The sequence below is a fragment of the Delphinus delphis genome, chromosome 2 (genome assembly GCF_949987515.2).
Source record: "Delphinus delphis chromosome 2, mDelDel1.2, whole genome shotgun sequence".
NCBI lineage: Eukaryota > Metazoa > Chordata > Mammalia > Artiodactyla > Delphinidae > Delphinus > Delphinus delphis.
Window position 1 is genome coordinate 76234962 of NC_082684.1, and position 27430 is coordinate 76262391.

The 27430-nt window shown below is 37.6% G+C and overlaps 1 protein-coding gene across 9 annotated transcripts in view; it reads left to right on the plus strand.

Annotated features, from left to right (window-relative positions):
• Positions 1–311: 311 nt before the first annotated feature.
• The window catches only part of HNRNPC (heterogeneous nuclear ribonucleoprotein C), a 47142-nt gene continuing 20023 nt past the window's right edge, over positions 312–27430 (plus strand). For 2 of the 9 annotated variants that reach the window (XM_060004905.1, XM_060004907.1), the window contains exons 1-4: positions 312–463; positions 1084–1128; positions 5452–5477; positions 26361–26638. In XM_060004905.1, the coding sequence (XP_059860888.1) occupies positions 26398–26638 (241 nt within the window). In that variant the 5' untranslated portion in view covers positions 312–463; positions 1084–1128; positions 5452–5477; positions 26361–26397. Of the gene's footprint in view, positions 464–1083; positions 1129–5451; positions 5478–5543; positions 6204–26360; positions 26639–27430 lie in introns of those variants that run through there. The other 7 variants (XM_060004899.1, XM_060004906.1, XM_060004902.1 and 4 more) reach the window with 7 other exon arrangements.

Here is a 27430-nt window from a genome sequence, read left to right on the forward strand (position 1 = left end):
GCCAATCAGACCTCCCGGATACCCGGATGTGAAGCGGTGCGCGGTACAAAGGCAAGTTTCCACCCAGCTCTCCGTCAGGTACAGTGGCCAATAAGCATTTCTCAGGCGATAAATGACAGGAAAAATGACCAGTTACAAACTAGTTTCTGTCACGCATGTGGAAATTCGCTAGGTTAGTCTAACCCACTCCTAATTATGATTGGATAGAATTGTGAGGAGCTGTAAAACTGTCTAATTAGAAGCGGGAGCTAGAAAAGTCGCAGCCAATAGGAGGATTCCCAGGAGTGGGGCGGGGATTAGGCCTTCGCCTCGGCGGCAGAGGAGACGCGGGGGCCATTTTGTGAAGAGGCGAAGGCTGAGCTGTTGCGGCAGCGTTGCGGACCTCGAGCAGCAGTTGGCTTCTCGGCGTAGAACTCGGGAGTGGGAGATTCAGAATCGAATCTCTTCTCCCTTCCCCCTCCTGGTGAGTGGAGGGGGCGGAAGCTGGGGAGGCGCTGGGTTTCTCGGGGAACGCGAGGGGGTGTGGGAGAGAAGACGAGGGAACCCTTCCCTCGGTAGAGTACGTAGGCCCCCGTTTATTTTATTTGCTTTGGGGGATTAGGTCTTACGCGCGCGAGAGTTTTTTAGGCCTCAGCCCTTGCGTAGATTTTTAACCTAGTGTCCTCTAGGCCACAATCGGCAGGGAAAATGTCCGTTTTCTTTTTCGGTCTCCTGCGTTAACGGATGCTGTCCTTTCATTTTCTATGAGAGGACGAAAGGGACGATCGAGATGCTCATTAATGTAGTTCAAGTTAATGTAGTGTCGGTGCCTCCTGTTAAATTTAAATATTGAGCGGGGGGTGGGGAAGCGTTATCAAGCAGATATTTATTGTACCGCAAGCTTCTAAATTCTGGAGGGCACCTCACGGTTTAAGAATAGTAAATATTATAACAATAGATTTAATATTTTACTGATTTATTTTATTTTACTCCTTTCTGAAGAAATGATGGACCTCGAAATAGTTATTTTCAATTTTATTTTTTTAAATTGTAATCTCATTTACGTATTAACATTAATAATTAAAGGTGGCTTTTTATCTGCAGGTTACAAATCACTTGAAATATATAAGTTAGTGGAACTTGCTTGAGGTGGGTATTACTATCTTTCTCAGACAGGAACCGAGGCGTGAGTGTTGATTGCCAGGGTCATATTAAATCAGTAGCAGAACTAGTAAGGAATTTGGCCACCAGCTTAAGTCAAGTGGCTTTACCTATTGGAATAGTAGGTATTAAAATTACTATATTTGAATCTTTACAAGAACCTAATTACAACAACACTAGCGGTAACTGGAAATTCCTAAATTATCTTGGGAAAATGTTAAATTACGAGAATTGCGTTTATTATTAATGTAACGTCCTAAGATGATAAAGTTTGACTTTCAGGATATTTTGGCATTAATTTTCCAGACCATCCCAACTTAGGCAAAAATGCATAACTATATGCTTTTTTTAAGCAAGTATTACAGTGCTTACTACTTACTGGGTCCTGAAACTTTACCAAAGTTTTTTGCCAAGTTTGTAGAAATTACGTAGGTTTATAAGTGGTATCACAATCACTTCTCCAAGAAATCGCTTTTTTTAATCCTTGTCTAAGATTTAGTTGGTTTTATTTTTCATAATGTGTTACTGTCACAAAAAGTAATATTATTAAGTACAGTTTAAACCAATACTGTGGGGTAAATTCACGCCGTAGGGAACGTTTTTGATAGAAACTAAAAGTACTCTTATTCTACATAGCTATGCATTTGTTGACCCCTCACCATGTAGATACTGTAATAGGGATCAAAAGCATTGCCTTTAAAAAAAAAAAAAGCCTAAGTATATTATTACATGGACTTAAAACTAAAGTTAAGTGCAGAACTGTTAGAAGTGAGATAAGGGCAGTGACTGGTTAATTTAGGAAACCATACACCTAATAGATATATTGTTGGCAAATAACGAGAAATGTAAGAAATTAGTATTTAAGAACAACTATTGATGGGAATTGAAATTAACTGAAGGGCACTTCTCTTGCCTTGAGATGTTAGAAATATGGATTCCTTAGGATCAGCATGTACCAAGGTAACACTTTCTTTGATTTAATATTCCTCTGGAATGATTTGGCCGCAAAATTAATACCTGAAACAATTCTAGATTTGATTTCAAATAGATAGGCATTAGTAACATTTACATGTTCGTTGGAGAGAGGAAGGATTTAAGAAGGTTGAGTAAGTTACAGATCTTCTGACCTTTTTGTGTTTCCCATGCTTATGCCTCGGGAGTGCCTGGTGGTGTTTTGCTGTTCCTTTGTAAACACACCTTATTATTTGTGATTAGGTCTCTAGAGTGTTTCACATAGCGTTGGACCTTGTTTTGGATGGAATTGCTGTTAGAAACAAGCAAGGAATAAACTCCAAAACAGCTAGTAATTCTAATCTTAAAGATTGATTATATTAACTGGTGGATGTGTGAGATTTAAGTGGTGAATGTGACGGTTGAAAGAACCTTGGCCTAGGAGTTAAGAGAACTGGATTTTTCCCACCCTGTTCATTATTACCTGACAGGCAAATCAGTTAAACTTTCTGGAATGCAGTTTTATACTTATAAGGGGGCTTATGCATCTTACCTGTTTTAATTTCTACTTTCTGTAACTCAAGTCATTTGTTGCCAGAAGGCTAAAAAGTGTACAGAAACAGTTTTATTATTGACAGTAGTTTTTGTATATTAGTTATTACTGGTAACTGCCTTAACAGTATCTGTCTTCAAGTAATTTTATTAGTTATCTTTGAGGAGCATTATGTGGTCATACTTAATATGTACTGATTCGTTCTCATTGGGATTAGGGAAGTTTAAGGTTTTGTACATAATAGATTTACTAGAGAACTGACTTTGGTGTGACAACTGCATGTGTTCTCTTAGATATTGGAAATCTGGGGTTTATAAAGGGGAAAAGGATTACTATAGGGTTTTATAGTATAATATAGCATTTACTAATGATATGTTATAATGTTCTCGTATTTATTTTATATCGATCTTAACTAGAGGATAGAGATTCCTTATTAAACTCTACACAGTAGTTCTTAAACATGAGCAGACATTAGAATCAACCAGGGGGCTGGTTAAAACAGATTGCTGGGCTCTCCACCACCACTTTCTAATTCAGTAAGCCTGGGGTAGGCCCTGCTAATTTGCATTTCTAATAAGTGCCACGTGATGCTGGTTGGCAGCCCTTACTTTGAGAATACCCCTTTAGAAGAAGGATCCAAATCTCCCAGGGATTTGACAAAGTATAAACTAGGTATACTGCTAATTGCAAAGATTACAGTTAGGTGCTAAAGTTAGTTGGTCATTTTTATGAGTGGTAGCTCATCAACTTAACATCTTGGGAGGCAGCTTCTTGATTTTGAAAGATGTAAATGTTTTCACATTAGCTGCTGCTTTTTTTTTTTTTTTTTTTTCTTTCTTTTGCGGTACGCGGGCCTCTCACTGTTGTGGCCTCTCCCGTTGCGGAGCACAGGCTCCGGACGCGCAGGCTCAGCGGCCATGGCTCACGGGCCCAGCCGCTCTGCGTCATGTGGGATCCTCCCGGACCGGGGCTCAAACCCGTGTCCCCTGCATTGGCAGGCGGACTCTCAACCACTGCGCCACCAGGGAAGCCCAGTTGCTGCTTTTTAAGCTTATGTCTTGTAACACTGTTGCAAAGGATTTGTTTGTAGATGAGCCACGGTTACATAACATATCCTGAAATTTTTGAGTACCAGGTTCAGGCTGTGACTCCAAAGACGAAAATTGAATGTTTCACTATAACTGAACATCCCTAACAGTTACTCAGAGGAGGTAACATTCAAATAGTGTACGTTTTCTATGTACATTTAGTTTAACATTTTGTACAATTTAACACATCAGTCTAAGCATAAAAGTAACTTTCATGTCGTACCTAAACTGGTCTGCTACTACTTAAAAATTTACAGTTATAATTTTAGAGTTACAGTACCTGTTGCTGTCATCATTCATACGTAATTGACTCAAGCAACACTTTCTAAAAGCGCAGCTTAAAATTTTTTAGTTTACTGACATTTGAAAAGGAGAATAAAATCTCATGATTGGATATTGAAACGCAAGTATGATCATTCTTACCTGCTCAAAGACCTGCAATCTAATTGCAAATCTTGTTGTAGCTGATGAAACACCCAGTCTGTCGTGGTATTATGTATCAGATTCGTAGAATTCCTATCTTGGAATTAGCTGTATGTTCTAGTTTATAAACAGTGGGACCACAGAAATAAATTCTTTAAGGACCATAATTTACTTTTCATCTGTTTTATGACATTAAATATTCAGTAGCCATAATAATCTTCTTTCCTTCATTTGATTTTTTTTTCATTCTGTTATTGAGAGTGTTAATGTGCTCCTTATTTAAATCATCTTTCCCCCGATAGGTTCTGTCAGGTCTTTTGGTTTGACCACTCACTGGTTCTGAAACTAGATGTCATTTCTAGTATGTATCTTCAGGGTAGACCATTCCCCTTAAATTTGTATCATAGTAAAAGCTACATGGACTTAAAACCCACTAATCTGCTTCATAATCTTGATGTTTGACATTTGCTCACTTCTTCATCTCTGCTGACATGGTTTTTCTATATTTTCTTTGCCCAAACTGCTGATTATCAAATTGAATGTTGGAATGTGGACCTTTTTTTGAGACCCTTAAGGGAATACAGGTGCATATTTAGTCAACTTTAGGCACCTGCTGACATTGAAGAATTGTGAGGACAGTCACTGGTAGAGGCAATGATTCTATAGAAGCTGTCCCCATCCCAGTGGGATGTACGCTTTACCAAAATGTGTTAGATGCAATGGACAGATGTTTCTGTCTTGGGGGTTTAGGGCACAACATTTCTGAGGAACTCTGACTCAATCTGTCCCTTCTCCTTTCACAGGGCAGCAAGGCGAACCCCATCCCTACTCACTGGAGCTCAGCTTTGATTTTTAACCTCCCTTCCCCACCCTTCCAGAACACACACATTCCCATTCCAAAACTGATTTTATAAAGACATTTTAAACATAATGATGCAACTTGGTGTGCACTACAGCAGATTTACAGGTGTTTTTTTTTTAATTGTTTCCAAAAACGGGACTTGGATTTAAGATGTAATTTTTAAATTTCTATTTCTATTTTTTCTGCAGCAGTTGGGTAGGAGGAGGAGGAGCCTTTTAGCCTCTCATAAACTGACCTCTCAACTTCCTCGTGTATTTTTAAGTTTGATTGATGATGTGGAAAGGGCTTTGCTTGTCTGCTACTGAGAACTTTACCCTTGCGGTTTTTGTGGAAACTGCTTTTGGAAAGAGAAAAGAAATGAACTTTATTGACTTGACATTTTTACACCTCCCGTTTTTCTAATCTGGGCTATTTTTATTTTTGTTTTTTTACAGTGAGATTTTTTTGATCTTCAGCTACAGTAAGTTATTCCATTTTTGTTTTTACATTTTTCCTGACTTTCCGCTGATTTCCTTTTTATTGTTGTTACTAGTTACTATTATTATTTATTATTATACTTAATGATGGTGATGATGATGATGATAATGACACTGATGATTTTTAACCGGATTAAAATCGAGTTTTTCTGAATGTTCATAAGAATTTCTCCGGCCTCCTGATTGACTTTGGAGTTTTGCATCTTGGGAGAGAAAGTGAAGGCATTAGCATTTTTAAGTGGATTGATCACATAAACCTTTTCTCTCCCAACCCCCCCCTCCCCCCCTCCCCACCCTCATCCCCTTCCCCACGCTCGAAAGAATTTTACTGGCTGTTAAGTCTGTGACCTTATTTTTCCTGATCTTTAACTTAACTGTTTTAGAGCATCTCTGGACGTCGTCTGTATTTTTAATTTTTTTATTTTTGTTTTTTTTATTTTTAATCTTTCATTTGTTAAATTTTTAAACTGTGCTGCAATAAAATGTGTGTGGTACTACTTAACACCTAAGTTGGTGATGGCATTTTCCCAGAAAGCCATCTCCCTCCTGTTTCCCTTGAAATCCCATCCTGCTTTTCCTGTACACTACCCCTCACAAACCACAAGCTGCAGCAACATGGATGCCCAGCCTGGAGCAGCAGCAGCCAGGATGACCTGGAGCCAGGGGGGCCTTCGGAACAGATGCACACCCTTCCTGGGTGATGGTAAGAGGTGTGAGGTCCACTTGGTTTCCTTGGAAAGACTAGGAAATACACTGGTTTAAGTTTAGTTGATGTGGTGTAGGTGATAACTTCTACCTGGAAATGTTTGGGTTAAGGCTTTTGTGCGTATCTCAAGAGATGTTCCTAAGGGAGACCACTTCAGGGTTTTGTAAACTAATGGAATTATGAGTGTCAAACTGGGGCTTGCTGAGAGTATTTCATATATGGAAAGAGCAGCTGAAGTTCGCATATACTTTAGAATGAAGACGATTTGTTTTAATGATTAGCAACAAGACAGACATATTAGGTGGTACTTTTTCTTAGATGATTGCAAATCAGAAAAATTTTCTGTCATTTAGAGTAATCTTCCTTGGGTCTGTGACAACAATTTTGGATTGTATTCTGTTTAGACTGTTTTTTATCATTAAAAGTTAACATGAATCAGACCACAAGAAGCATGCTGTGATACTGAAATGCTATCTCACTGGAAGGTTTTTTTAAAAATAAAAAGATAGACTTTTTAACCTCAGAAAGCAGGAAAATCTGTATAATCTCTGTGTCCAAATCTGGAAAGATCTGGGAGTGACCTCTTTTTCAGTGATGACTTGTGGCCCAGCTAGGTATTGGGGAATCCACTGTGTTCCCAAGGGTAATAAGAAAGAATGAATCTGGTCTATTCACAAGAAAAATGCAGAGATTAATAAGGATGTGGATAGCCAAGGAGTTGAGAATATTAGCAACCTGTAGTATTTTACTGACAACAGTGGAGTATTTTGATAACTCACTTTAGAGTTGCTTTAATAGATTTTGAGCTGGGATGGGGCAGGGAGGAAAAGTAGAGTGATTTTTAAAGGTATATTTAGTTCTGTGGGTACTAGGGTAAATCACATTCTTGACTCCTTCCCTTGCTCATTCTGAGAGAGTAAAATCTAAAGTGAACACTGAAGGCAACCTCAAAGGAAAACAATGGGAAAAAGTTAAGTAAAATGTCCTGAGGTTATCTGGAAGAGGAATGGAAAATTTTCTTTTATAGGTCCAAGTTTTACTGATACCCTCTTTGGTAGGAAAGCTGTTTCTACCTCTGTGTTTCTGTTACTGTCATTGTGTGGCTGTTGTTCACTATAGGTTCAGCTTAATTTATTTCTTAATTTTACAAATCCATTATTTTATGGGTCATGTTCTTCTGGTTTTGGGGATGCAAAAAGGTATAATAGTTCTTCAGGGACTCATAGCCTTGTGAGGGAGACAGATGGATGAGATAATGTCACCATGTGATAGAGGTGGGCACAGGCTAGAGCCATGCAAAGGTTGGTACCTAATTGACTTTTTTAAGAGGTCAGGAAATGCTTTTAAGAGAAAGGGAGCTGAACTGAATCTTAGAGAGGTAAGGCCAGATTATAAAAGTTTTAATACCATGCTAAGAAGTTTGTATTTTATCCAGAAACCAGTGGTGAACTATTGAAAGATTCTAAACTGGGGAGTGACATCAGATTTTCATTTTTAGAAATGTCATCTGATAGCAGTGTGGAAATGGCATAGAGGAGAATAAGATTGGAGTAGGTGATAAATAAGGAAGATACTAAAATAGGAAGAATAATGACCTGGCCTGGCCAAAAGCAATGGTATTGGGATTAGAAGGGGGTAAATTTAGGAGGATTTGGTGGTGGCTGTGTTAGGAAGAGTGAGGGATTTGGCATGACTCCCAGGTTTCAAGTTAGAGATGTTTGTTCATTAAACATTTGAGTGCTTATTCTGAAAATCACCATTAGACTTGGGCACATACAGATGAGCAAAACATACTGTCTCCTGCCCTCTTGAATATTATTATAGACCATTGAGGGAAGAAATAAAGTGAATAGCACTTTCACAGTTTAGATCCTTGAAGGAAAAGAACAGAGTGAGATGATATTTAAGGGAACCAAATTTAGAATATGGAGGTGGGAGGGTGCTGCTAGCGAAGAGACCTTAAAGGAACTGATGTTGAAATTGAGGTCTGGAAGTAGATTATCTTACCTGAAAGCACAGGTATTGGGGGGGAAATCTTGGCCTCAGAGCAAGAAATACTACTGGAGAATAGTCACCAAGAATGCATAGAGTAGCAGATGAAGTTGGAAAAGTAGGCAAGTATCAAGCATAATGTACAGGTCCTTAAAAGGTCCATGTTTAAGATCTAGATTGTCTTGGGCACAATAGGAATCTGTTGAAGGACTTTGGAGAGATCTGATTACTTTCTTGGAACTTCCTTCAGGCTGTTGTGTGAGGAATGTTAGTAATGAGGACTAAGTGCTAATAGGACTAAATAGGTTAGAAGACCTGTTATAGTAGGCCACTGTCTGTTCACCTCTTGAAGAAAGTAGTAATCGCAGGCCTGAGGGCACTTGCCCTGGTTTTTCCCAGATGCGTGTATTAATGAGCAAATGTAATGAGTTTGAAGAGGATAGGTTAGTTAGGCTTTAGGAAGTTACTAGTTATTTCTGCAACACCCCTGTTGGGTCAGACTTGACATAATAGCTTTCCTGTTTGAAAGGAAAAATGAAGTAGAAAAACTTGAATTTCTTCCTTTTGGAAGTAATAATCTGGACACTTTACCATGTGTCCACCACTGTAAAAGTTCTTGTGTTAACTTAATCATCATTGTAACCTTATGTAAATATTATTGTCTTTCACGTTTTGGAGATGAGACTGTTGAAGCACAGAATTTAAATAATTTGCCCAAAGTTAGACACACTTAATAGATGGTTAGGCATGGATTCAACCTAGGCAGTTAAGCCTGCAGATTTCAACTCTTAGTCATACTAGACGGACTGTGCTTTACTTGACATGTGAAGTATTCTAGGAAAACAAATCTTTAATTTGGTTAAAGTGCCAAAAAGAAAAAATAAACTGCTCTGGATTTCTATTTTTGGCAAGTTTTAAGCTAAATGTCATTGTTAAATATTTTGTTGTTCAATTCACAACAGTTTAAATAGCATGAAATATCCAAGGTAATTGTTTAGGTAGATATAGCTTTGTAGTATAATTTTATGGACTCTTTGGATGTGACAGCATTCTTTAGGGAAGTAAACATGTTTAAAAGTGAGTTTCAGTTGGGAGAAAAAATAAATAATTGTATTATTTATGGTTTTAAAAAATACGTAACCCAGAGGGATGTTACTAAATCCAGTGGTTCTTTTTCAGTCCTTATCAATTACATTTGACCTGTTGGTGTGATTTAACCAGTCGAGCCACTTTCTTCCTTAAAACATTTTTTAACTTAACTTCCAGGTTTTTATTTTCTTTCTGGCTATTCCTTCTCCCACTCAGCTGGAGTGCTCTGTGGTTCAGCTCTTCCACTTTTCTATTCACACTTCCTGGGTCATTTAATCAGTTCCATGATTTTATATACCATCTATAAACTGATGATTCCCATGCATATATCACCATCCCGGACTTCTCTTTTGAATGACATACTGTCATCTGTCCAGTTACCTACCTGACAACTCCCTTGAATGTTAAGTATATCAATTTAAAAGTATGAAACTGGGCTCCTGCTGTTCTTCCCTCAAACCAGTTTCTTCTGCAGTGTTGCCCATTTCAGTTAATGAAACTCCAGTTTTCATGTCAGTTAGGATGGTTAGCCATCCTTGACTTTTTTTTCCTCTCATACCTCACCTTTGGCATTGTAGAAAATGCTGTCATCTCTGCCTTTAAAATATAACAGGAATTCTCCACCCATTCTGCTATGGCCTGATCCAATTTCAAGCCATCATTTGTCTTGCGCATTATTGCAATAGGTTTATGTTTCTTTTGCCCCTCTACACCAATGTGTAACTAGATTGATCCCATTGAAATGTAATGCTTGAAAAATGTATTGCTTGAGTAGTTTCCTTCTTGAAATTCACTTAATAGCTGGCTATTTCAGTGTTGAAGTCAAAATTTCACTGTGATTTACAAGGTGCCCTACCTGATCTGTTGTGCCCCTCCTCCCTTGTTAATGGTATACTACTCTGCTGCAGCCACACTGGCCTCCTTACTGAGACTTGAACATAATAGATGTTCCTACCTCAAAGCCTTTCCTTGGAATTTTCTTCCCCTAGACATTGAGACGGTTGGGTTCCTCAGTTCGTTTAGGTTCTTATTCAAAAGCCACTGCCTCAGTGCTGTTTTCTCTCACTTAGCCTTCTAAATACTCTTTAGCTCTTTTCATCAACTCTCATGTTATAGAAGTTTATTTTCTACTACGTAAAGATACAGAGAAATATTTGGAAAGTTAGACGCAAAACAACATTGATCGATTACTTCTGGACAAGGGAGAGGGATTTAGGAGGGTTAGAAAACTTTTGCTTTGTGTGCTCAAAGGCTTAATGAGCAACACAGCATTATTTTGCTTCTAATTAAACTTAAAACTTGTTGTAGGGATACATCAACTCTTCGGATTTTGTGTCTGGGTATAAATAGCATAACTATGGCCTGTGTAGTAGTTTAGTAAGCAGTTTTTATAGTTAAGTTGTAAAAACAGCCTTAAAATAGGTTTGGCTGTGATGGAATGAATGAGTCATGTTAGCATTTGAGGGCATAGGCTGCTGTGTTGTCTGTGATGGAGCTGTAATCAAAATTTGGAAGAACTTTATCACTTTTTAAAAATTTATTCTCCAGTGGGAATGCATCGCTGTCTTTAAGAGGTAGCCATAGCAGATTAAAGGACATCTGAGTTTTTCTTCCTACCTAATCTGATTCCAATTTCACCAGTCTGAAATATTCTTCCTGCTTCTTATTTAGATTAACCTACAGCTTTTGAGTTGATTTCAGAACTAATATAACTCCCTGAAGTTCATTGAACCAGTCTTAGGCTTTTCTAACTAGTCTGGAATGACATTTAGGAATAGTTTAGTAGAATACATGTTAAATGAATATCTTCCCTTAGCCTTCTAATTAAAATTCTGTATTCTGAAAATGATGTAACCATTCATAGTGTGCTATAATTCCTTATGTTAATCCTTTATATAGTCATCTTCACCTAAGTGGTTTTGTGATAACTTTAAAAAACTTTATGGCTAAAATTGAGGTAGTGAAGTGCTTTCTAAAGAAAAATTTTCCCTTGTCCTTGAAATTTTGTTGGCTTCTTATGTTGGAATTACAGTTATTTGTGCTGTTTAAGATATAGTTTTACTGAAATTAAAGAGGAAGACTAATCAAATGACTTAAGATTGATGTGGATTTTTAAGAGAAGATACCCGCATCTTTATTTTAGGTTTAATCCGAATTAAGCAGTACATGCTCACATAACCTTTAGAAAATGTAATGCAGACCCCTCAAAAAAGACATACTTAACCATCCAAAATAAAAGGTTTTGATGTCTCCTTTTAGACTTTTTTTGCATATGTAGGCGTCTGAAAAAGTAATGTCCTACATATGGCACGTACATTTAAGTAATAATTTTTTTCTTCAACACAAACATAACATAAAATGTTATTAGATAACAGCTCTCCTAAAAATTTTCATGACTACGTAGTATTACATTGCATACTTGTACAATATTTTACTTAACCAGTACTCTATTGTTGGGCCCTTAGGTTTTCCCCCAATTTTCCCTTTTACAAACAATTTTTATAAACAGTTGAACAGTCTTACAACTAAGATTTTGTTAATACTCTTAGTTATTTTCTTAGAATTATGCCCCAGAAGTACAATTATTCAAGAGCATGAATGTTTTAAAAACTTTCAATCTAGGTTGCTCTCCAGGAAGGTGAAAACAGTTTATCTACTTATTGGCAATGTAAGTGACCACTAATAATTAACTTCTAGTTTTGTGAATTACTTGAATCTTTTGCTTGTGTTTCAGGGTTTGACCCTGAAATTTAAGTGTTCTTGGTGTTTGATAAGTATAAATTGAAGAGTAAGAATATTTATCGAGGTGCTACCAGGTTGATTATATTTCTGTGTATACTTTGAGATTCACGTGTAATTCTTTTTCTCAGATATGTATATATGTGTATATATGCATATATTCAGTGCTATCTTAATTTTATTGTGAAAAAAATTCAAACATGCAAAAAAGAATAGTATAATCAGTCTCCATGAACTTGTCCAGCTTTAGCAATTCTTGGGTGATGTTGTTTCATCTATACCTGCATCCAGTCCCTTCCCCTCCTGTGGTTTTGAAGTAAATAAATATTTGATATATTTCATCTTAGCTATTTCAGTGTCTCTTTAAAGATAAGGGCTTTAAAAATAACCAGTCATTATCACACAAAAACATGTAATAGATATTTTAAGAAGGCATTCTCCAGTTGTGTTTTATTTCTGTGGGAATGGTAATGTGGATGATTGTTTTTTGCTTACATGTTATGTTTTGCTTAGTTCTTCCTAGAATTTGGGAAGTTCTGTTTATTAGAGATAAGTGTAAAAAATTTTTTTGAATGAGAATCTTGGTATGATTATCCTCGTGTGATAAAATTGAGTTTTCAGGATAGCAAAAGATGGGATTCCACTATATTTCATATACATTTTACTATTAAATTCTGAAACTAGGAATAATTCTAAATTTTAGCTGCTTGGATCTGAGTGATGGAGAATGATATAGTAACTTTAAGTCGGGTTTCCTTATTAAAATTTATTTTCTTATAAAAAATTATTTTGCTGTACTCGTGAAGTCTTTTGTTTGCAATTCGGAAATCTATGACAACAAAGATTTTTCATCAGTTTGACAGACTCATTTGATGACAAAACCTGACTTCAATTGACATGAGATTATAATCTGTTACATTGAGTGACTATGCATATGTATTAATGCAGAAATATTAATGTATTTTATTTGATAGCTGAATGCTTGCCCAGATCCCACTGGGTGTTGCATAGCAAAACCACGGTATTATCTTTGTAAAACCTGAAAAATCTTGATTTTTTTCCGAACGTGTTTCCTGGGGAGACTTTTAAAAGTGTATTTGTTATAACTCAATGCTCAGTTTGAGTCTACTGATAAAACTGAAGCTTTCTACAAGATAATAAAGAAATGAAGTCTTATGAATAAATATTGTTGACCCTTGCTATTCAGAATATGGTCTGTGCTACAGCAACAGCATATCATCATCATCATCATCATCATCATCATCATCGTCTGGAAGCTTCTTAGAAATACAGAATTTCATGCCCTATCCTTTCACTCCTTTTTATTGCTTGCTTGGGAGTTGGAAATTTCGGTAAAGTTTCTGGCAAGAGTGTTTATGATGTTTGGGGAGCAGAGTTGAGGGTCATAGAGTAGCCATGTTTTACATAAATTTGAAATAATGCAGTATTTAAAATGACCATTATATATACAAAATTTGAATAATGACTCTTCCTAAATTACAAATAGAATCAAAAATCAAGTAATTTCCAACAGGCAGGCTGGATAAATGGCAATGCCACTTAAGCAAGTAAAACAGAATAATGAATTTCTATTTTTCACTTAGATTGCCATGTTTGCTTTTTCTTTCAGTGTTTTTTGCTGAAAACAGTCAAGATTTATTGACCTTATTGAAGTAATTTTGAAATGTTAATCTTAATTCTTTTCCTATGAAAAGCATTCTCTTACATATTCCTAATGCTTGTTTGATACTCGTAGATTCAGGAAATTCTTTTTCAAATGGCTTAAAATGTTCCCAGAGTGAATAGATGTTTGTTGATGGGGAGTTTTACTGTATAGAAGCTGCCCTAGTTAAGAGTATGTTGGGTTCTAAAATGCTGTCTTCCCCCCCCCCACCTCTTAAGTGTGATGTAACACTCAGAATAGAGGTGACTTAACATTTAATGATGGGGAAGGGGTTAAGTTAGGAGTATGAGATTAACAGATAGAAACTACTATACATAAAATAAAACAAGGATTTACTGTATAGCACAGGGAATTATACCCAGTATCTATGTCTGTTAGGACTGCCAATGAATGAGAGACCCCAAATTATGGAATGCAATATCCAGTGAAAGTTTTGTTGTCCTAGAGATGCCCATTTCCTTGATTTTATATAGTTCTGAATTGCTCTTGAGGAAGGGAAGCACACAACTTTCTAACTTCTGTTACGGGGTTTATAGAAAAGCTTTGCTGACTTTCGGCCAAGCCATATATTGTAGTCATTAAATTCTAGGGTGGATGAAGCTGTCTTTACAGAATGAAAGAATTATGAAACTAATACGGTATTAAAGACTGAAAAAAAGAGTATTTTAAAACCTCACAATCTTGCCACATCCTGAGATGTCTAACACTTCAGTGTATAATCTTCTATATTGTGTATGCTCCTTAACATCTTAAACATGTCTTGGTGTCAATAAGTTATTTTCAAATGTTGCTGCTTGTATCCAGTTAGACTGATGTACTGAAATTCGTTTAGTCAGTTTCTTAGTATTATGAACCTGTTTTCTCATTTTTCACTGTTAACATGTCCACATCCTTGATTCCTTCAGATGAGTTCTCAGAGTGAGATTACTGAGTCAAAAGAACGTGCACAGGTTTTGTTTTGGGGGTATTTTGTTTTGTTTTTAAAGAACATGCACAATTTTAAGGTTTTTGATAAAATAGTCCATTTGTTTTCTGAAAATATGGTTACCAGTTCATACTGTCAGAAATAATGTATGGAAGTGATCATTTCAATTTAAAATGTTTTTACTTGTTTGGTAGGTAGAATGTTTGGTTTAATTTTTGTCTCCTTTATGGTGATACTGATTTTTTTTGCTAATCTCCATAGACCTTTAGAATTATTTGTTAATCATCTTTTGTGTCCTTCTGTCATTGTCCCATTTTTTGTTGGTATGTACCAATAATAGTAAATGATGTGGTAGTAGGAGCAGCTGCTGCAGCTATGCTTGCTGTGTGCCAGGCACTATGTTCATTGTTTTCTATACCTTACTTCACTTACACCTCATTCATACCTATCCTGTGAGACAGGTACTATCAACAGTACTCATTTTATGATAGAAGAATCTGGTGTTTGAAGGGGTTGGCTTTCCAGAGGGAAATGCACACCAGAAGTGGTTGAGTTTGAAATTGAAACAGGTCTGACTCCAAAGCCTCTGAGCTATTAACCATTAGGATGTGTTTATTTTTATATTCAGTATTAAGAACTTGAATTGTGGACAAATATGTATTGCATACATTTCATCAGTTTTTTGCTTTTTATTTATGGTATATTTTAGTACGGGGATTTTTTTGTATTATGTTATTTAGGAAGTTCTCATCTCAAGGTTAGTCATTACTTTAAACATAGTTTGGTCACGGTGGGTGTGGCATGACTGTGGGAACAGGTATCTTTGTATCTACCTTTTCAGTTAAAAAATTTTTTTAAAAAAATAGGTGTATCTAAACATTTACAATTTAAGTTATTAACTTGGGTCCTGTTCAGCAGTAAACCAGGGTGGAGCTTTTCAGTGTACAGACATATGCAGAAGGATTTCTCAGTTGAGATTGATCTTACTAATTATCACTGTTTCAAAACTAATATATAGCATGAAGAAAAATTTTCACTGTTGAAGGAAAATTGTGTTGCCCTTACTGAACTTTCTAAAAGGATGGGTGAGGCTGCTTACAGTATGTTGAACAAATCAGTGAAGGGTATATAATTGGGAGAGATTGTTAGTATTTTACACAACAAAATCAAAATTTGAAATTTTCTTCAGGCTGGAACCCCAGGGATTGTGAACTAGATACAAGAGGATTAAATAGTATCTGAAATGCAAAGCCGTGCACTTAACAGTGAATTCTGCATGTGTTGACAATGCCAAAGTTAGCAGACGTGATAGCATCTGCAATGTGTTCCACTCTTGCAAGAGCAACCAAACTTGGACTGCTGTGTTCAGAGGGACATTGACAGGTTAAGTTGTATTGGTTATAATGCACCATGTCTTATTTTTATGGACGATAGGATAGGGAACAGTTTGCATAAGATGTTTTCAGTCAAATAAAAAATAATTCGAGGGGACTTCCCTGGTGGCACAGTGGTTAGGAATCTGCCTGCCAATGCATGGGACATGGGTTCGAGCCCTGGTCTGGGAACATCCCACATGCCGCGGAGCAACTAAGCCCGTGAGCCACAACTACCGAGCCTGCGCTCTAGAGCCCACGAGCCACAACTACTGAGCCCGTGTGCCACAACTACTGAAGCCCCCATGCCTTGAAGCCCACGTGCCTAGAGCCCGTGCTCTGCAACAAGAGAAGCCACAGCAGTGAGAAGCCCGCGCACCACAATGAAGAGTAACCCCTGCTCACAGCAACTAGAGAAAGCCCGCACGCAGCCAAAAAAAAAAAAAAAAAATATTCGATTGCTAATGAATGGGCGTTAAAGAGAAGAGCTAAGGGAGGAAATTAGTTAAGAGCCAATTAAATTTTAGAATTGAGTGTCTTCAGGTTGTGAATTCGGTGACTTTAGTGGCAGTTCATGAAGTTTGGTAATTGGTGAGTAAGGAGGTTGCAAGGGAATTTTAACATCCTCTGAAGAATTTGGTGGCATTGAACTACATGATTTAGTTTTTTCATCATTGAGGTTCTGGGAATATTTTCTTAAAGACTTCATTTTAAAAATTTTCTGTTGCATTACTTATACTTTGATAGGAACAATCCTTTTTTATTATAAAATGCTTATTAAAGAAAACTTGGAAGGAAACATGGAGAGAAGGAAAATATTTACTTACAGCATTAGTGCTCAAAGATAACCACTTTCAGTATTTTGATGTTTTGATCCTTTCTCATATCTCATTAGCTACAGATGTACCTGTACCCCTGTATATGTGGCTTTTTCTTTAAGACTTATTTTTTTTTAAAGTGTGGACCATTTTTGAAGTCTTTATTGAATTTGTTACAACATTGCTTCTGTTTTATGTTTTGGTTTTTTGGCCACGAGGCACGTGGGATCTAGCTCCCTGACCTGGGATCGAACCTGCACCCTCTTAACCACTGGGACCGCCAGGGAAGTCCCTCCCTATATATGTTTTATATTTTTATAATATATTTTTACCAACATGGAATCATTATATCGTTTCAGAACCTTTATATTGTAAACATTTTCCACTTAGTTTTCTCCAATTTTTTTGTTAAGTGGCTGGGGGTTTTTTGTTTGTTTTTTTTGTTTTTTGTCACAAGGATTTACAAAACTTAAAGATGGTCAAAGTTTCTTTTTCAGTTCCAGAATAGGATAACCTGAAATTTATTTAACATTGTCAGTTGCTTAATACAAATTTGTTGACCTACCCATTGCTTGGCACTTATTAAGAATTTTCAAATGAACTTACAGAAACGTGTACTGGTTTTACTTAGTTATAGCAGTGGAAGTGCCAGTTTCTTCCTCCACTCCACCGGATGATCATCCTTATATTAGCAAATCTGACAGAAAAAATATTTTCTGGGAACTTGCTCAAGAGTGTGTGACATGGTATATATCATTTTAACATTTGCTATAATAAGGTCTTTTTAAAAAACTTGAACAGGTAATATGTACTTTTGTAAAATACACCGTCCTTGTGTTTCAGCCCTCCTGTTCTTGTTTCTGGTAGCAACTGTCTAAATTACCATGTTTGCTCTCTGTATGTTTTTTCCCCTCCTGAATGATATTAAAGTTACAAGCGTGATACTTCACATGGGAACTTCAATTTCATGGCTGTATCGCCTAAGAATAAAGATAATCTATACTATCAAAGCAATGAAAATAAACATTAGTTCAATATTATCTCGTATACAGTCCACATTAAAATTCTCGTTTTTACAAAAAAAGTCTCTTCCCCACAACGTTGCTTTCTTAATCTAGAAATGGCCTCCTGCTCTTTTTTTGGAGGAGTCCCAACCAGGTGTGTTGTATAGTGTCCACAATCTTGAAATTGCCTGATTGTTTCCCTGTTGTATAGGTTCAAGTCAAATATTTTACCAAGAATATTGCATAGGGGAATGTATGTTTCTTATTTTGTGGAATCAGGAAGCATATGATGTCAGATTACTTGGTTTAAGTGGTGACCCATGTTTCTATAGTAAAGGTACGTTTATTTCCTCTTTTAATCAGTGAGTAGTCTGTTGGATAGTACTTTGAAACCGTGTAAACCCTGTTTCCCTCCCACCAAGCTTTCACCCAGTGCTTTGGCATACATTGACCGTTGTCTGAATCAATTCTTGTATTGATATAATCTACACCAATCTAACAGTTTAAGTGGTCTAAGTCTTTTTCAGTATGCTTTTCTTAAAACAGTTTTTCATGTTTATGGTTTATTATTTTATTCCTGCCCTTATTTTTTTCAGTTACTCATACTTTTTTGGGGACTGTTGAGTTTTTTGTCTTATATAGGTTTTGACAGTTGCATATGTAATTTTTACATTTAGATTTTGATCTGTTAATGTTTTTGTGTATAGAATGAGATTGGTCCCCAATTTTTGTTTTTAGATGGCTGTGAGGCACCATTTATTAATTTATTTATTTTTCACTTATATTTATAATGTTTTTTAATTTATTTTTTTATTGAAGTATAGTTGATTTAGTGTTATATTAGTTTCAGGTATATACACACACACACACTCAGGTACCATTTATTGAATTCTGCATTTCCCCCTAATTTTTTTTTTTTTTTTTTTTTTTTAATGGTACGCGGGCCTCTCACTGTTGTGGCCTCTCCCGTTGTGGAGTACAGGCTCCGGATGCACAGGCTCAGCGGCCATGGCTCACGGGCCCAGCTGCTCCGCACCATGTGGGATCTTCCCAGACCAGGGTACGAACCCATGTCCCCTGCATCGGCAGGCGGACTCTCAACCACTGCGCCACCAGGGAAGCCCGTCCCCCCCTAATTTTTATCTTGAATATTCTTAGTTTCAATTCTTAGACCATAGCAGTTAGCATAGTTTATCTAAAAAGGCCAACTTTGGTGTTCTTGTGGCCTGAAAATACCACCATGTACTGTTTTTAGTAGCCTCTGTGTGATAGTCTTTACCTTGAGATCATGTCTATGTTTTGATGAATAATTACAGCTTTGGGGGTGGAGCAAATTATAGTCCCTTGGTATCTGAGGGGGATTGGTTCTAGGACCCTGACAGATACCAAAATCTGGGGATGCTCAAGTCCCTTATATAAAATGGTGTAATGTTGCATATAACCTATACACAATCTCTCATATACTTTAAATCATTTCTAGATTACTTACAATACTAAATATAATACTATAATTACCTATAATACCATGATGTAATGTAAATAGTTAGAAATACAATGTAAATGGTGTGCAGCAAATTCAAGTTTTGCGTTTTGGAACTTTCTAGAATTTTCTTCCCCTAAATATTTTTGATCCATGATTGGTTGGGATCTACAGATGCAGAATCTGCCGATACGGAGGGCCCACTGTACACTGGCCAACTTTTTGTTGTTGTTGGTACGCGGGCCTCTCACTGCTGCGGCCTCTCCCATTATGGGGCACAGGCTCCGGACGCGCAGGCTCAGCGGCCATGGCTCACGGGCCCAGCCGCTCCGTGGCACGTGGGATCCTCCCGGACCGGGGCACGAACCCGCGTCCCCTGCAGCGGCAGGCGGACTCTCAACCACTGCGCCACCAGGGAAGCCCCTGCACTGGCCAACTTTTTGCAGACATATGGGCAGTTTATTGTTGCGCTCTGAAGAGGCCAGAGGGAAATAGTTGATGAATGCAGTAAAGACACATAGGAAGCAGAGAACAGGGTTGGGGTGGGGAAGGGAGTAACAGGAAAGTAGTGTGGAACAGGGACAAGGGTCCTTAAGGGGTAAAATAGGAGCTTAAGAGTGTTAAAGGAAAATAATTTAGACCAGGAGATGCTGCTCTAAGTAGGCAGAGATATTTATTTATAGTATCCAAAAGGTACTGAGAAATGCTTGATAAGAAATTGTGGAAAACTGTGAAATAGGAAGTCTTTGGACTTGATTGCCATCATCTTAAAAATTTGCCAACTCATTGCTGCCATCTGGTGACACTTTCTCTTTAAAAGGTTTCAAAGAAAGATGGGAAATAGCGTATTAGGCATATGGTAGTTGCATCTAATTTAAATTGAATGTAGAGGCTATTTTAGGTTTTAAGGGATAGTGATAAAATTCTAAGGTGGGGTTTTGAATTTCCTAGTCCGAGGTAAGTTATTTCCCTTGTTCTCTAGTTAGTATATCTGACATTTGATAAGCTGTATTGATGCCATCTTTAAATTTCTTTTTTTCTGGTCCAACGGATAATGTGATATGAGTAAGTATAATGTGAGTAGCCTGTTGAATAGGGCAAATTGGTAGAGGACTGACTGAAAAGCTCAGTAGAAATATCTTGTGGCTGATTTACTTTCTGTTGTGTGTTTCCCCCCACCTCCATCCTCCCTGGAAATATGCCTACATATGATACTGAACACAGTCTGAATGAGTGGCACTGCTTTGTCAAGTATTTATCGTCCATCCCCTTTCCACTAAAGTTGGAGTTCCAGTGCCCAGTACATAAAGACAAGGGAGTTGAAAGCTTGATTCCAATTATGAATTGATTCTTGCCCAGCTCCCAGCAAATTCCAGGACCTTCATAACCTACATTTCCGGACCATTTGAAACTTAACGTCTCATGATTGTCAGCACAATCTGCCTTTCCCACCTTGTCATATTTCTTCCCAGCAGAATTTACTTGCTCTTTAATGTGAACTTAAGAGAAATGGAGTAATTGTTATAAACATTTCCCAGATTTTAAACTGGATTGACAATCCAAGCTAGGTTTGCCTCTTAAGAGGGCAGAGAGCACAGTAGCTCAGGTTCAGAATGAACAGTTGGAAATAGAATTGACAGGTTTGCTTGCATTCCAATTAGATGTAAGATTTTGTGTTTTCTGTTTTAGGATATGACTGGGATGGTAGAAGTGGGAATAGAAATACATTTCTATAATTCTTGTCCTTCACGCTGCCACTAAAATCTCTTGTTGCTTTTATTGCTTCAACATGAAACATGGTCAAATGGACACACAGATCCTTTGGTGTAATAAAGCAATAAAAGTAACTCAACATTCCTGGTTTTGACTTTTACTCACCAGTTTTAGTGATCCTTTGATGATAAAAATTGTGGAAGTAAGAACCTGGGATGACAACAAAAATATTATGCAAACACACATGTGCATGCATCCATGAGCTAGAGGTTTGAGTACTGCCACCCAGTAGCCTCTAGGAAAATACTCAGTCTTTTTCTGTTGTCTGTGCTATGGTGGAATTCTGCTTTTCTGGTAACCAGATCCACTTGATCTCTGCTACTGAATTAAACAGGACGCAGAGTATCCAGGGGACCATAATCATTTCAAAAATCTTTCCCCCTTTGGTTTTACTCTTTGAAACCAATTTTAGGAAAGAAACTGATTCTGTATATTTTTTATTCTATGTACTTTTATTTACTTAGCTCTTCTGTAGTATTCAGTATTGAGTTTTTAAAAGAATGAATTTATCTTAATGATTTTGCTGAGAAAACTTTTGCAGGGTGTGACCAGAATACTCAGAAATTGCTGAGTGTTTATGATGTGCCAGAAACATCTGATTTTCAAAAAGGGGAAGAAGTTGTGATTTATAAACTCTGGATCCGTGAACTAGACATTCTTCACGGAGACAGTAGAATAGGTTGTTAAAGTTAAAACTAATTCATGTGAATTAACGTTACTTCATTATGTAACAGTGTTGTTAAGACTGTTAGTGTACATTACTACATGGATGTTCTCAAAACATTTGAAAGTTTTTAAAAAATAAATGTTTAAAGAACCTGAATTGTTACTAATGTGACGGGCCCTTTTTTATTTCTCTCAAATGCATTTCCTGATTAGGAGTTAGGTGCTTGACTTTTAAAATGTTTTCCTAAAAACAAAACAAAAAACTTACATGTTCATTCTAGAAAATTTGGGTAATATAAAAAACTATGCAGGTGGTAACAGTTGATTAACCACAAGAGTACCCATGGAACAGTATTTTTAAATACTTCTGCCCTGTGTTTCCTAAGCACACAATTATTATGTGGGTAGGTATATATGCCTCCTGTTAAGTATTGTACAATTATATATACTGCTTTCTAACGTAAACATTTTATCGTAATTTTTCGTGTCATTTAAAGTAATCTGTGAATTTTCTAAAGACTGCAATTGCTGGTAATTAGAATACTGAGTTTAAAATCTTTTACAAAAATGCATGTAGAATGTTGGCTTGGCCAAAAAGTTCATTCAGTTTTTTCCATACCATCGTATGAAAAAACGGAACGAACTTTTTGGCCAACCCAGTGCAACCTAATACTACAGCTCTGTATAAAGTAAAAAGCAAAAACTGACCCCTTTCTCTGCAACTTGCTTTTACACTTAAAATCTGATACAGTTCTTTAAGACTATATACCCTCTGGGTCTGAGTTTTAACCCAGTCAGAACAGTTTCTCCCATTTCTTCCTTCACTGATACTATCTTTAAAAAGCTAGGAGGAATTGACCTGTCTTATGAGGGTGACTCCAAAGTGTAAACTTCTGTGACCCATGAGGCAGCTTCAGATACACTATTCCATTTCTGTTAAGTCTTTAAAAAGAAAAAGAAAAAAGCTTAATGAGTTACATAAAGCAAAAACCCTGCAGTTTCTACTTAAGTTGAGAAAAATACAACTTTGCCAGCAAGGTTTACACTTTAGAATGATTCTGTGACAGTCCAGAAGTAAATGGAATAAAATATTTAAGGAAATAAAATGTTATTCAGTGATTTTTATACCCAGTGAAACTGACAAATATAAAGGACACAGGCAAACTGTTACTAAGATGCAAGAACTGATCAACTATTTTCCAAGTTCTTTCTAAGTAATATATTAGAATCTTGAGGGACCATAATGCCTAGAGAGATCTGGTAGAATTTTAGCATTACTAACCACAAAAAGATAATGCCACCTATATATAATCTTACAGAAGTGTTACACATGAGTCTGATCAATCAAGCCTTTGGTCCCAGCCTCCAATTTCTGAAAATACAAAGGACAGAAGTATATGTGGAATTATACTGAGGGTATGAAATTCTGGAAAAAACTGCAGGACAAATGCCCGGGATTCTTCAACAGATAAATTTTAAGTTAAAGGGGGACTTATAAAAAGAGCTTTAAAAGACACATCACGGCTTCCCTGGTGGTGGCGCAGTGGTTGAGAGTCCGCCTGCCGATGCAGGGGACACGGGTTCGTGCCCTGGTCCGGGAAGATCCCACATGCTGCGGAGTGGCTAGGCCCGTGAGCCATGGCGGCTGAGCCTGCGCGTCTGGAGCCTGTGCTCTGCAACAGGAGAGGCCACAACAGTGAGAGGCCCGTGTACCACACACAAAAAAAAACACGCCAAACTTGTTTTAATGGGTAAGACTATACTATGCAGGGATATACATTTAGGTAATAGAACTATTTTAAAAGGAGGAAAGTGATTTTACTGTAAAGTTAGGAGTTTTAGGGAGACGAAAGGGATTGAGAAAGGAATGGTGCATATGGGGTTTCTCAGTTGGTATTGAGATTTTATAGAGACTTCAGCTGCTCTAGCACCTTCAGACCGTTAAGCTGCAGTACCTTGTACTCACCCACTATTGGAGCAGGCAAAATTCTCCCTGTTGGAACTGCTTTTCCTGACATTGATTCCCTTTTCCTTTCCAATAAATACTACCTGGGTGTTTTGGTATTCTTCAATTTCTGGGTCTTTTAGGCTCGCCGTTGCTTCTCTTTGCTCCTCCCACAGTGATAGATACCGTGTGTGTGTTAGCTGTTGGCTTGCCCTCAGCAGCGTGCATTTTGGAGTTTTGGTTGGGATGGATGCTTTGACACAAAGTTCTGTTGTATATGCTGTCCATGCTTTACCCATGGTTGTTACTCTCTTTAAAACCCAGGGAGGGGGCTTCCCTGGTGGCGCAGTGGTTGAGAATCCGCCTGCCAATGCAGGGGACACAGGTTCAAGCCCTGGTCTGGGAAGATCCCACATGCCGCGGAGCAGCTAAGCCCATGCGCCACAACTACTGAGGCTGCGCTCTAGAGCCCACGTGCCGTAACTCCTGAAGCCCGTGTGCCTAGAGCCCGTGCTCCGCAACAAGAGAAGCCACTGCAGTGAGAAGCCCACACACCACAACGAAGAGTAGCCCCTGCTCGCCGCAGCTAGAGGAAGCCGCGCGCAGCAGTGAAGACCCAACGGAGCGAAGTATAAATAAAATTTTTTTTTAAAAGGGAGATTTTACGTGTAATTGCTATTGGTATATTTATTGTTTGTGAAAAACATTTGCTGAAAACTGGCTTAAGTCCCCACTTAGTAGCAAACCTTAAGAGCCAAGCAGAAGTATTTGAAACCAGTTAGGCCTTTTAGTAGGTTTCTGTTTTGAGTCCTCTTGGTGTTCTAAGACTTTGTGGTGCTCCCACGTAAGTTGAAAGGCTGTTGGTGATTCTCACTAGCCACTGTGAGGTAAATTTTTACTGCTTAGTCAAAAAATTAACTGTTTATAAAGGTGTAATTTAGAAGGCAAAGTAAAGACAGGCTGTTTCTTGAATTTCAGAAAGGATAGGCGCTTTACAGCTTTAAAATCAGTATGCTTATGAAATGACTAGGTATTTTAAGGGTCAGAATGGTGGTGGTCATGTATAAATATTATACTGTATTTTTTTTTACATGTATGTATATATAAAACATTTTTACATAATCCACGAAAACTAGTTTGTTACGATTATCTTGAGGATTGGAAAGTTAAGAGATACTAGACACTGGTATCTTTTGTTTAATTTGTTGTCGGAACCTTTCAAAGGGATGAATGGGAAATAATCTTAAGAATGTTACACTAAATCTAAGGGGGATCCATCTTAAACTCTTTAACTTTGGTTTGGGAAGGAGCAGTAGACTGATAAAAAAGCTAAAGAACGTCAAAACATCTGCACTTTAAAATGATATCATGAGTCTCCATGTAATTACAGGATTGTGCCTCTATAACATACATAAAGATCATTTTTGTTTTGAAACGGTCTGAGGAAAGTTGTATCCTCTTCCTTGGTTCTCCTGGTTCTTTTTTTTTTTTAATTTATTTAATTTATTTAATTTTGGCTGCGTTGGGTCTTTGTTGCTGCGCGTGGGCTTTCCCTAGTTGCGGCGAGCGGGGGCCTACTCTTCGTTGTGGTGCGTGGGCTTCTCATTGCGGTGGTTTCTCTTGCTGTGGAGCATGGACTCTAGGCGCACGGGCTTCAGTAGTCGCAACACGCAGGCTCAGTAGTTGTGGCTCACGGGCTTTAGAGTGCAGGCTCAGTAGTTGTGGCACATGGGCTTAGTTGCTCCATGGCATGTGGGATCTTCCCGGACCAGGGATCGAACCCATGTCCACTGCATTGGTAGGCGGATTCTCAACCACTGCGCTACCAGGGAAGCCCGTCTCCTGGTCCTTTTTTGATTCACGCAGTGTTCTACCTGGTAGTTTTATCATCATCACCATCCAGCATTATTAAATGTCCCAGCTATATTTTGTATTATATTTTCACATAAAAACTAAAGAATCATTACATTTTGTAAAAAAGATGGTATTGATAATCTATGGCATACTATAAATCAGTTGAAGTACCTGGAAATAGATTATTTCCAGAGTGAATCAATTGGTTCTGTTTATTGCTTTTGTATAATAAAGTGAATTACACTTGAAGGGTAGTGTGTTAGGTCCACATTCATCTAGCTGAAGAAGGGTTTGCGGGCAGAATTTGGAGTTCTGTGTATCCGCGGGAATGAGTGAGACTCATTTTAGTAAAAACAGTGTGCAAGAAGGTGGAGTTATTGATGATAGATGGCAAGAAATAGTTAGGTTAGCATGACTGGGAAGGTGAAAAACAAGAAGTCAGTGGTAGAGAGCTTAGGGGGTTCTAATTTCCTTGAGGACTTTAAAACAGGGAGGTCACTTGGAATTAATAATGCCCAAGAAGATTGTGTTGCCAATAATCTGTGAAGAGGACTCCCCCCCCCCGCCGCCACAAGGGATAATCTAGCAGGAATATACTACAGAAGAGGAGATTGAATTTCTATAAGGATTTATTCAGGGGGCTCTAGTCTCTGAATAGTAATATACTTGCTGCTATGAGATCCTTTTCAGTTGACTGAAAGTGGTTCAAAATAAGGTAGTAGGTAGTCACAGTGGTTCAAAATAAGAGTAGAACAGGTTTTTATCAAGGATTGTTTTGTTTTTAACATCTTTTCACCTGAATGCCGTTTTTTCTCTCAGTTTTTCAGCTTTGTGAAGCACCTTACCATCAAAGACAATGGCCAGCAATGTTACCAACAAGACGGATCCTCGCTCCATGAACTCCCGTGTATTCATTGGGAATCTCAATACTCTTGTGGTCAAGAAATCTGATGTGGAGGCAATCTTCTCGAAATATGGCAAAATCGTGGGTTGCTCTGTTCATAAGGGTTTTGCCTTCGTTCAGTATGTTAATGAGAGAAATGCCCGGGCTGCTGTGGCAGGAGAAGATGGCAGAATGATTGCTGGCCAGGTTTTAGGTAAGGTCTGGGTTGAATTAATTTTTCATTGATTATATTGATTATATCATTGATTATATAATTCAGATCTGAGAGTTTTTCTGTTCATGTCTTCTCTTTGTCTCCCTCTTCATAAACTTAACAGTCTGAGGTGTTCTGGATGTTATGACTGACATTAGCCTAATAAAAATGTTGGGTTTATAGGTTTCATAGGCTAAAGAGGATTATACTTATTAGGCCGTTTTGTGATAGTAGAGACTGGATAACTCTTAGTTGGCAGTCTTGAGTAAGGTAGGGGAGATAGGAGTGATATTTCATAAGGTACTATTGCTGCTTTAAATGGCTGTGTCTTACTGCACAGTCGACTGGGTGAAGACAGTATAGCTTAGTCATGTATTCTAGAGTTAGATTGCTGGGCTGTATGTTGGGGCCTCACAACTATGTGTTGGGCAGTCTGTCTAGTTTGGCTGAGCCTTTAATATTCTCATTTGTTAAAATGAAGGTAATAGGACCTCAGTTTATTATCTGTTCTTACCTGAGTAATAATACTTCGGGGCTGTCAAGAGAAATTAGATAAATTGAGAGGATTAATTGAGATGTTTCACGAGAAGCTTCTAGTTCAGTATGTTACACTCAATAAAAGGTTGTTTTAGATATTGGTTTCTCCCAGTAGGGTTCTCTGTGATCTAGCATGTTCAAATTTTGAGAAATGAGATCTGATCTCTGTTGATAAACAGTTTATATTCTAAACTTTAGATCGCATTACATATGTTCAGTCCATTGCAAATCATTCTTTAGAGCTCAGGATATTTC